The sequence below is a fragment of the Sipha flava genome, unplaced genomic scaffold, assembly GCF_003268045.1.
Source record: "Sipha flava isolate LNK unplaced genomic scaffold, YSA_version1 87_pilon_pilon, whole genome shotgun sequence".
NCBI classification, from domain to species: Eukaryota; Metazoa; Arthropoda; class Insecta; order Hemiptera; family Aphididae; genus Sipha; species Sipha flava.
In genome coordinates this window covers 258,639-269,913 of record NW_020273629.1, presented here as the reverse complement: position 1 = coordinate 269,913, position 11,275 = coordinate 258,639, and the positions used below count along the sequence as shown (strand labels likewise).

The following is an 11,275-nucleotide window of genomic DNA, read 5'->3' as shown; positions in this document are numbered from 1 at the left end:
ACGAAAATGTAAAGAATTTTTTAGATTAAGTTATGATTAATGTACATATGTGATAAAAAATTAAAGTCGATACGATGCCTACCAGTGTGCATCTGCGGTTTACTAGGGATCAGTTACACTAAAAAACATATAATAGTGCTAGTGCGGCCGAATTAGTCGAGCGTCTACAGACACATCCTAAGGAATTGCACATTTACGATTCATTATTCAATAAAAACAATATATATATATGTATGTACATTGAAAATAATTTGTAGTTTCTATCCTCTACGTTTTATATCAGAACCGGTGACTTGTTATAGATCCATTATAATATATAGACAAAAAATCTAATCATTAGATAATCCAGAAGAGGATACAAATGGAATATAGGCACTATTCAGTCTAGAATTAGAGATTACTTGAAGTATTTACCTCTAAGTTCCTCCCGCGGAGGAACTTTACCCAGACACACTTTCATGGAGGGAGGGGGCAGCTCTCCCCGTAGACTTCTAAACTCTCCCCGTGTGTTAAATTGAAATATTTTTTGTTAATATAATTTATATTTTGAAAGAAAAAAAAATAGAAAATAGTTCGAACTTTTTAAATATAAATGTAATTCAAATTTAATTTTAGATATATAGTAGCCACAGATTAAAATATATTTTGATATATAATAATATATTTAAAAATCATAACTTCTGAATTATAATAATCTACTTGCTCTGTTATTTTGGTCTAGATCCAGGATCCTTCAAATAATCTCAGAAGTGTTACCATCAAAATATTGATTAAAGGTATTAATAGTTCTAAAATAATATAAATATATACCTTACATTTTGATTAAGTCCGTATGAAAAAATAATGCGATACGTCAAGTATGATTAATAATTAGTAGGGCTAGGATTTATATTCAATAAAAATACTTATATATGCATTATATTTATCAAAATATGCAAAAAAATTTTTTATTATTTCTAGAATTATTATTTATCATAACTTGTTTTTATTACGTTAAATATTAGTTTATACTAATATAGTTTATAAGTCGTACAAACGAAATGAAATACTTCTGTACCGTCTCACAATATAAGCACTAGATACCTGCATGGGCCAGGCCCTTAAAATTTTAATCTAGGCCGAACCGGACTTTTAAATTTTTTAATCTATTACGGTCAGGGCCAGGTTTTTTCAGAATGTACAAAAATTTCTACAAAAATTAAACTTTAGTGATAAAACATTCATTAGGGTCGAGCCGGGCTTTGAAAAATATCTTTAAGGCTTTAAACCCGTTTCACATCCGACCATTCATATTAAACATTTTTCAACTTATTTGCGCTAATCGCAAAAACCCAAACGCGTCTTCGTCATTTCGGCGCGTATAAATTTAATTAATGTAATTCGAAAACGTCGCGGACGATACGCGCAACTGTGAAACGGGCCTTATACGTCAGCAGAAAACCCTGGTCGGTCAGAGCAGACCACTAATAAGTACGTCGTTAAAAAATGTGTGGATAATTATATCGATCTTCCTACCAAAATAAGATTATATATGTAGTATATTTACGATGATTCGAAAAAATAAAATTCATTAAATTAATACTTTTTAAAATTAACAAGATTCTCAAATATTTATAAATATGCTATTATATGCAAAAAAAATGGTTCTACTTAATCGATAATAAGCTAAATCATGGATATACTGAAAACCAATCAATTTGGACTTAAGGAAAAAAACATGAAAATGCATATAAATCCTAGCCCTACTAATTAGGTTTATATTTATAACACATTTAAATTTCGACAAATAATGTCAGGCGTCGATCAATAAATATATATTTATTTATATTATATTAATTATATAATAATAATTGTAAAATTATCAACATTAATAAAAAATAGTACTAATAATATTGAATAATAATTAATAATAAAATCAAATGTTGTCACACTTGCGAGTGTAAATAATAATACACACGTTAATGTATTCATAAAATAAAGCTAATACGCGGTAATGTTAGGAATACAATTATTTCCCTCTAAAACACGATGGCGTAATGATAAAAATGGAAAATTCAAATTTTGGTAAGCCTAGATGTTATCTTATCAATCCATAAATGATAACAAAGGAATAATAATAATTTTAATAATATTATTATTATAAGCAACGATGATAAAATGATAAATCGCAGCACACACAACGGCACTAATAACTACTGCTATTAAGTAGTGCACTGTTAATGCATCAGCAATTCAAGGTAAAGAGTATCTGTCCCTGGTTAGGTTAGGCACGTACAAGAAAAAATGTGAAAGATGATTTCGGTGATTTCAGGATTACGCTGACCGGCTGCGACACCTCACGGTTTACTGTTTAGTTGTTGTTGTTTGCTTTTCGCGACTGTTGTTGTCGCCGTAGAAGGGAACACGACATATGCTTTCGGTTTCTCGCATCAGACACCACATCCGGCGATTCACACCGGACACGAACACGGGAGCAGCAGCTCGTTCCGCATACACGCACACGCGACGACGACGACTGCTACCACCACTATTCACGATCCGGGAGAAAACGGAAAAAGAGAGAGAGAAACTAGTAGGTTTAGAAAACCGAAGAATAAAAAAAGAGAATAATTTAACTTAAAAGCGTGCACCGCCGACAGGACAGTGAAGACGACAGGTGTACATAGTTATTTTCACGCGTATAATGAATTGGCCGGAGTAGCAGCAAGTCGCCCGAATGGCATTAGTAAAGAACGAGAACCGAAATCCAGTTGCAGCCGTCGCCGCCGATGGTGTCCCCCGTAGCCCCTTCGACGAAAAATTCCCTACCACGATCACCACTGCCCGTTCACTCCACCGCCCGCTGGCCACCTTATTCGCCGATGACGACTGCTACAAATCTCCTCTGCGGTCGCCAACGCCGTTCTACATTTATGCGCGCCGCCACATCCGAAACACCAATATTTAGGTCACCTTCACACGCGCAAAGTGGAAGAAAAAATACAAGCTCGTTAATCTACGTCCCTTACGGTGTGACGATTACTCATTATAAGATACCGTTATATATATGATAAATATGTACAAACGCATATAAACGTATTCATTTAAATATATACATAGATGTATGTGATATTATAAAATAACGTTTTTATATTGGCATGAAGCTGTCAGTCGAATAAGAACAGGGCACCAAAAATTATAACAGCAACAAATGTAGAATGAAAATTAAATTAAAATAAATCACTTCTTGTTGGATAGGAAAAATAAAAGTACTACGTTACCTTTAAGACGTGGTCGGTATCCGTTTCAGACGAAGTCTGGACAGTCCAAAGTCACTGCGGAGTGACGACGACGACAAGCAATGCGGCACACTCACCGTGACCGGACGAGGGCGGGAAGGAGGAGGCGGCGGCAGCGGTGTGTCGTCACTGTCGTGCGGCGGGGCCCCTTACATAACTGGCCCACGTCCAAAGTCGGCCATTTGCACGAGCATGGATATCAAGCAACGGTAACGGGCTAGGGTGTACACGGGGATGACGGCGGACCTTGCCCGTGGAGTGTACGGCTTACGAACCGGACGGCAGAGGCAGCAGCAGCTACAGGAGCACCCACAAGTTTGGATATCCAGCGCTGGCAACGGTACGGCGAGGTATCGGGTTCAGACGGCAAGTGAATACATCTGTCTGGTCATCATTGTATAACACAAGTGCGCGGATCACCGAAGATCTGCACACATGACAGCCCGTGAAGTCGCGAAACCGAGTGACATATTACTACCGAGTACGAATTTTTTTTTTCACTTTTTTCCCCCGTCCGCACACCGATGTAAACGGAACCACGATTCCACGATACGGTCGGCAGGACAGGCGAGAGGAGAGAACCATTGGTGTTCATACCAACTGAAAGTGGCGCCGACTGATGTGTCCGATCCGCGTCCGCGCCGCCACTGACGATCGCAGTGTGGCCAATGGTTCTACCGCCGCCATAACTGCCCCGTTTAAATCTCCCGTCACCAAGACGAAATAATACAGGGCGATATTGTACAATGTTCAAATTTTACATTTATTCATGAATTTTTGTCATGAACTGATTATATGTTACCATTTGCCATTTAAATAATAAAATTACGTTTATTTAAAGTTGAACATGAATAGTCCTTAATGTCATCAGATAATCAATGCCCTCGTTTGGGGGCAGATAACTTAAGCAGTTGACAAGGACTTCGCGCTTAAAATATATTTTTGGACCTATAATTCATCAAGTTAGAATAGTTGGATAAATTTATGTGTAAGGAAATTGTACTCATTTTGCCTTGGGCCTCGCAAAAACTTGCGACGGCACTGCAGATAATAACTTGGGCATAGGCGGAAATCGGGAGGGGGGCTTGAGGGGACTAAGCTCTCCAGAAATTTAAAGTACAGGTCTTAGCCTCCCTAGTCCTAAAATTGTTAAGTGACTAAAAATACAATAATTATTATAATTGTAAAATGCATTTTTAATAACTGAATTAAAAAAAAATATTCTGTGATAAAAATTAAATCAAATTCTTAAAATATTACAAACTTGTTGTCATGACTTGGAACGATCGTAATTATTGTAATATTAATAATATGTAATAATACCTGCATTGGTTGTTTAATTTAAATAATTTAATTAATTAATAATTTCTGTTTAGAATACCTACTCCAAAAATGTTTAAGACAAACCTAATTGTTTTTTGGTTACATTGTTGAGTATGTTAAATTCTCAAACTTTGTAAATTGCCTTATTGAAATAAATAATTGCGTACAGGGTACCTATAGGTGTAATAAACAAATAATGCTCAGTCCCCCTCCCACTAATTTCACTAAATTTCCGCTTATGAACTTGAGGGTTCATATTGTCACCTCAGTTCAAGACTGTAATAACTCAAAAATATTCAGAATTGAGTTACTTACGTGATATTATTTGCAAAATTACGATGATTTCGATTCCATAATGCAATAATTTTTAGTTGCATTATTCACCTCTAGAGGTCGTTTATTTCATTATAGAACCAGTAGTTTAATAATTTGAGTTACTTATTGCAGTCTTGAACTGAGGCGTCGATATGTTATAATTCATAATTCACGTTAAGATTTGATTTAATCATAATCCACCGACTAACATATAATACGCAAAATAAATATATATATTATATATAATCTTGGTTCGTCGATTGAATTAAAAAAAAAATTTGATAAGCAATATAAGATAATTGTAAGCTTTCGAAATAATGACTAAAGATTGTTTAAATTAATATTTTATTGACTGGTAATATTTACTTCCTAAACTTTTTTGTTTATCACGGTATGAAGCCATATTTTACTTTCATTAAATCCACAATTTTCGTCTTATCCTCTCTTTCTATTATTGGCTAATCGATTTTCGCTCTTCATAAGACAATTAAAGTTTATTAAAATGATTCAGGACTTGATTTGCATAGTCCACCATTAAATACCCTGGCTCATACTATATATAATATTTTTGAGTATTATATACATCTTATTTCATGTAGTAACTATCATATGGTAGGAATCAAAAAACTCACTCAAGAACTACACATCCTTAATCAGTGGCGTTGCCAGGATTTTTCTTCAGGGGGGGGGGGGGCTGATCAATTTTTACACGGCGATGGTACAAATACAAATTTAAACGTTTAAAAAATTTTCCGTTTACCGTTATTGACAATTAAAACGTTATGAAAAATTTAGCATTTTGCGTTATTTAAATTAGTATAAAATTTGAAACGTTTTCAAATGTAGTAATACTATGAAATAAATCATAATTTTTATTTCTTAATAAAATACCCATTACTTATATAAAAATTGTCTTGGTCTAAAAATTCTCGGGGGAGGGGGGGGAATTGCCCCACCGCCCCACAAATACACCACTGCACTACATGCGACGTTTTGGTTTCTCGGAGGGGCTGTAAGTTTGAAGAGAACGTGGAAGAGACAATATGAATTTTTTAAAGCATAACTTATACTATTAAAATTATTAATAAAAAGCACCAGCATCCAGTGACACATAAAATCAAAATAGTTGCAACTGCGTACGTCATTCAATTGAGAATGAGTTTATTTTCACATATTTAAAACTATTTTTCTGATTTGAAAAAAGTATTTTTAACAAATAAAAAAATACAAATACAAGTATTCAGAATACGTTATTGAATACTTTTTCAAAAAAGTATTTAAAATAGTATTGAAATACTTATAAAGTAATCAAATAATTTGAATATATTTATTCGAATACTTTGCAAGTCTACATATTATTATATTCATTTATAGAAATGAGATTTATATCGATAACCGTGTCGGCTGGGCAAAATATTTAAGCGACTTTATTGTACGTTGTCAAAAGTTATAATTCATAATATTTGTTTGTATTACTTTCTGTGTGCTGAAAGTAATACGAGCAGAACCGGCTCAAGGTATAGGCGAGCTAGGCATCTGCCTAGAGCGACACTTTAGTAGGGGTGGCATTCTCAAAATTAACTCATACATTTTTTCTAATTCTATTGGTGTTTTATTAGAAAAATATTTAAATTAATTCATTCGCAAAAACCACTTATCTATATAGTAAAATAATATTGTCTTAAGTTATTATATTACTTTATATTACGGCCTACGCTGGGCGTTTTCAATTATTCCAAAAATATTAACAACCGCACAATCACTTCCGCGATTTCCGATAGAAAATAGGGGAGGGGTTAAGTTAAAATAAGAGCTCAATTTTTTTTTAGAGATGGCAAAATTTGATTTCGCCTAGTGCATTATTTTTGCTTGGGCCGACTCTGAATACGAGTAACGAATACTTATAATATTATTACGTATTAAGAACCTGAATTGTATTCATATAATTTAGTAAGTATTACCAAAGTAAAATTTAAAAAAAGTTCTATGACTTTCGATGAAGAATTGTAGGTAAAAAAAACTGATCAAAATAATTGAACTATTTCATTGGATTTTGTTATTGATTTAGTATGAAAATACTTACAGCAATTAATACAATAACATACATACATACATTGTTTTAAATAGTAAAACCTATATTGTACATTTTGTTACTTGTTAAGCTCTAGCAAAAGGTATAATTATTAATTCTATGTGAAAAAAAAAGTAACTTATATAATATTATTAATATTATAATAATATTTTAAACATTTGAATCTATGATAATTATGATTTAATTAATTATAATTAATTTTCATTGCTTACTTTTCTGATAAATTCAGCGTGGAAATGAATTTAATGTACACAAGATAGCGTTCGTCATATATTTGTATTTATATCACAGATTACTTACATTATTTACTGTGCATATACTATTTTGTGCTTATACCTCAACCATGGATTAAGATATATTAGTCTGTAACCTCAACTATGTTATCAATGATTGGTATATAAATATCAATTTTTTTTATAACAAAAATTATAGAAGTATATTATAAGTGATTTGATAGTAAATTTATGTCTAGACTACGTTGACACTGGGGCCGAAGTGTTATGCTATTGGACTAAAAAATTATTCATTCGGCCTTCAATTTTAAGAGCTTTTCACTCGTTTTCGTTTATGTTGTTAAACCACAATATTTAATATTCTACGGTAAGTATTAACATCTCAACAGCCTTGAAATTTAATAATTTAATAATAATAAAATCAAAGTTTGTGTCATTAATGAACCTCTACCTTTGTTCTTCTTATATTTTGTGTCTTTAATAATGTGAATCAGTCGGGATAACTGAAGGATCCTTAATCATAGTTATTGAAGAGTAAAATAAGACAGTACGTACTTTATATGGTCCCATGTTGCCTTTAATATTAAGTGTTAAATGTATGTAACAGATGTATAGATATTATTCATATTATTTATTATTATGTAGATATGGCATTAGTGGAAGGGTTCGGTGATGAAGTTATCCAGTTTTTTGGTATACTGTTCATTGTTGCACTAATTGTATTGCTATGGATGTCTACACAAGTGGCTGAAATGCAAATATTCCGTGGTGCTGTTTTCATTTTAGAAAGACGTACTAGAAGACGACACCATGATACAGCAAGAGTTACACCTGTAATACCTGTTCAGTCCATAAGTATGTATATTATTATTCATTATATAATGATTTTATTATTTTATAATAAATATTTCAATTTATTTTGATGTATCTTAAGTTTTTTTTTTTTTTTTGCAACTATTTGGTTGACCTTACAACAGTATTATTTAAACAGAGTATATTGTTGTGTTTTAGTAAATTTAAGTTTTACTTAAATACTTATTTTAGTTTCGTTTTACCATTTGTATATATTGTTAGTTGATTTTATCTATAATTCAAATTAAGGGGAGTTAAGATATCAACCCCCCCCATTATATAATTTGTTCAACTGAACTCAAAAATTAAAAAGACCATCCACTAATTTGTTGAATAATTGAGATAATTAAGATATTACGACCACAAACTTCCTTACTATATACTTATACTACTTTATTTGGCTGTAGATACTTAAATCAGAGTAAATAATTTTTACTATCAAAAAATAAATTATGATAGTATCAAATTATTCAATTGTAACATTGATATTTTTTTTACTTCTTTTTTTAATGGTTAACAAGCTTTTCAGATTCAACTATCAAGTCTTTCCAGCTGTCTTGATTTCTTGCTGTTTATATTGTTATTTTATTATCCACTTTCTTGACATTCTATAAATAAATTTAAATATTAAACAGCAAAATCAAAACATCTATGTTTGCTTTCTACAAAGTAATAAAGTAATTCGTTTACTAAAATATAAATTTGACTACTGTTATATCAGTGATATAATAAATTTAATTTATTTACACCTAATATTTATAAGAATAGAAGTCCAAGAAAAAAAAAAATATACTGGTTGTAAATTTTAATAATTTGATGAAATATATTTCTATAGATGAACATCCTACAACTGAAACAGTTCCAGTAAATCTTGATGTTCAAACAAATTCAAGTTTAAATACTGATAATCAACAAAATAAAAATGAAAATTCTACTGATACAAAAATTGATGATGCTACCAAAACTGAATCAACGACCAAATCTAATGAATCTAGTCAAAGCCCTTGTGTTAATGATGGTACAAGTGAACCTCAAGTGTACGATGATTCTATACGAATACGACTTAAGTATTTAAATGATAACTGTCGTTTAGTTGAAGGCAGGCTAACTGAGAATATTGGCATTTTCAAAAGGTATTACTTCCAATTATATTATAAAATAAATAATTAAAAGATGAATAATTTTATATTTTATTAATTTAGGAGACATTTTAGCACCGAGTTATCATCGAATAAAATTATCCGTTTAATATTTCAAGGGAAAGTATTACATGATGATGAAGCATCACTAGGAAGTTGTGGTCTTCATGATAACTGTGTTGTACACTGTTTAATACATCAGCCACGTATTACAGTAACTGGTCAACAAACTCCTGATCCTGTGGACCATGATAATACTGAGCAACCATTACCAAACATGACACGCCAACGTCAACAAGGTCCTGTTCAACGTGAATGGAACCTGGCAACATTGTTATCTGCTTTAATAACAATAATAATTTCCTTACTTTGGTATGCAAGAATCCAGTTTTACACATTGTTTTCATATACCTCTACTGGTACATTAGGTATATTGACTGGCATTTTTATGTTTACCGCCTTTCTAACTTATTTGGTGGACAATGAAGAGCAACAACATCAACAGCGACAACATCCCGGACATTAATTTTTTAAAATTTTATTTCAGCGTATCTAACAACAAAGTGCACCAAAAGTGGGTCTCAATATTTTGTTTACAAAATGATCACAGTAAGGTATATGCTTAACTACGTATATTTTCATTTGTAATGCAATTTTGTTAAAAAAAATTATCAACTTTTAACTATGTGAATTAATTAGTTATGGATACATATTTTTTATTGTATTAGTTTTTTTTTTCAATATTTAAAATCATAATTACTAATTCTTTATTATTCAATAAAATTGCAATCAAACATGTATGGAACTGAATAAAATAATTTTTAATGAATTACATATTATTTCCTTCTTACAAAAATCTTTTAAAATTTGATGGTTATTAATTAAAATTATACTTTGTTATATCTACAAATATATTAGTTAGGTATTCTTGAAGTTTTTCTGTGAACTAAGGTTTTTAATTTTTTTTAATTTCTAAATTAACTATACATATTTTACTCAAAAGATCTTATTTGTGAATAAATATTATCAAATGACAAATGATTAATACATTTTTTTTTTTCATTATATTAGTTATAGAATGTTATTATTTTCTGTCTTAAATTTGTTTGTGGCATTATGTATAATTAATTAAGTGTATTTAATAGAAGTATATTTAACCAATAAAAAGCATTTTTAAGTGTACCATTAATATTAAAATTACTAAAAGGGTAATTTTAAGAGATATTTGTTAAATTTAATTTCTAGATCTAGTTAAATGATGTTATTGTTTATGTAAATTTAAATATAACAATAGTCTAAGAATAGAAATAAATCTTTATTCATGAAGCTTGTAATTAAATTTTTAACATTTTTTACATAGGAATATTTCAGATGATCATTGCAGGTATTAGAAAGGAATGAGAGGGCGCAATACTCCCCCCAATTATGAATGTCCCAAGCCCGTATTTAATAATTTGGCGTCCCCGGGCATATAACTTATGCCCACCCCCAAAAAAAAAAAAAAATTATAATAATTTAACACTTATTATTTCGTCCATAATTGAGATTCTTTAATACTAAAATATAACTTATGAATAAAAATCATTTAATCCTTTTTTTAATTATAAAATAAAACAAATTATAACATAATAAAACATACAATGTCCTTTTTTTTAATTAACAAATTATAATATAATAAAAATACAATTTTTTTTTTTTAGTTTACAAATTATAACATAATTAAACATAGTATTTTATTTTTTATTGTTTTATTTTTTTTTTCATTAGGTAAGTACATCATTTTTAAAATTAATTTTGCTCAAATATTTTGCCGCCCCTGAGACTTGACGCCCCCGGGTATGTGTCTACCCGTGCCCCCCCCCCTAAATACGTGCCTGTAATGACCTATTTATATAGTCTACAATCATCAATGTATTGTTGGAAATTCCTAATGTTTTCCATGTACGGGAACAAATTAAAGATTATCTAATATTACATTTTAAACTACAGAACTTAAATACGCTAGACGATGAGCTGTTAATTGAAGAAGTACTATATATATAT

General features: G+C 30.7%; 2 protein-coding genes across 5 annotated transcripts in view; one reads left to right on the top strand and one right to left on the bottom strand.

The window, feature by feature from the left end:
• Window positions 1-3,966, bottom strand: part of LOC112693438 (zinc finger protein 808-like) — a 9,479-nt gene extending 5,513 nt beyond the window's left edge. Inside the window, exon 1 of one of the 2 annotated variants that reach the window (XM_025568505.1) lies at window positions 3,261-3,966. The gene's annotated coding sequence lies outside the window, so the exon portion shown is untranslated. The remainder of the gene's footprint in view (window positions 1-3,260) is intronic. The other variant, XM_025568504.1, reaches the window with a different exon arrangement.
• Window positions 3,967-7,411: 3,445 nt separating this feature from the next.
• LOC112693444 (transmembrane and ubiquitin-like domain-containing protein 1) lies at window positions 7,412-9,969 on the top strand. Of its 3 annotated transcripts, XM_025568525.1 has the most exons (5): window positions 7,412-7,608; window positions 7,736-7,788; window positions 7,887-8,096; window positions 8,929-9,226; window positions 9,296-9,969. In XM_025568525.1, the coding sequence occupies exons 3-5, from the start codon at window positions 7,889-7,891 to the stop codon at window positions 9,756-9,758; spliced, it is 969 nt and encodes a 322-aa protein (XP_025424310.1). In that variant the 5' UTR covers window positions 7,412-7,608; window positions 7,736-7,788; window positions 7,887-7,888; the 3' UTR covers window positions 9,759-9,969. The 3 variants fall into 3 exon arrangements, with proteins under 3 accessions (XP_025424310.1, XP_025424309.1, XP_025424308.1); XM_025568524.1 differs by lacking the exon at window positions 7,736-7,788; XM_025568523.1 differs by lacking the exon at window positions 7,412-7,608 and having other exon boundaries at window positions 7,620-7,788.
• Window positions 9,970-11,275: the final 1,306 nt, after the last annotated feature.

Coding starts and splice junctions, on each gene's coding strand:
- LOC112693444 (XM_025568524.1), top strand. CDS start 7,889: ATGGCATTAGTGGAAGGGTTCGGTGATGAAGTTATCCAGTTTTTTGGT. Junction 8,097..8,928: donor AATACCTGTTCAGTCCATAA/GTATGTATATTA, acceptor ATATTTCTATAG/ATGAACATCCTACAACTGAA. Junction 9,227..9,295: donor AATATTGGCATTTTCAAAAG/GTATTACTTCCA, acceptor TTATTAATTTAG/GAGACATTTTAGCACCGAGT.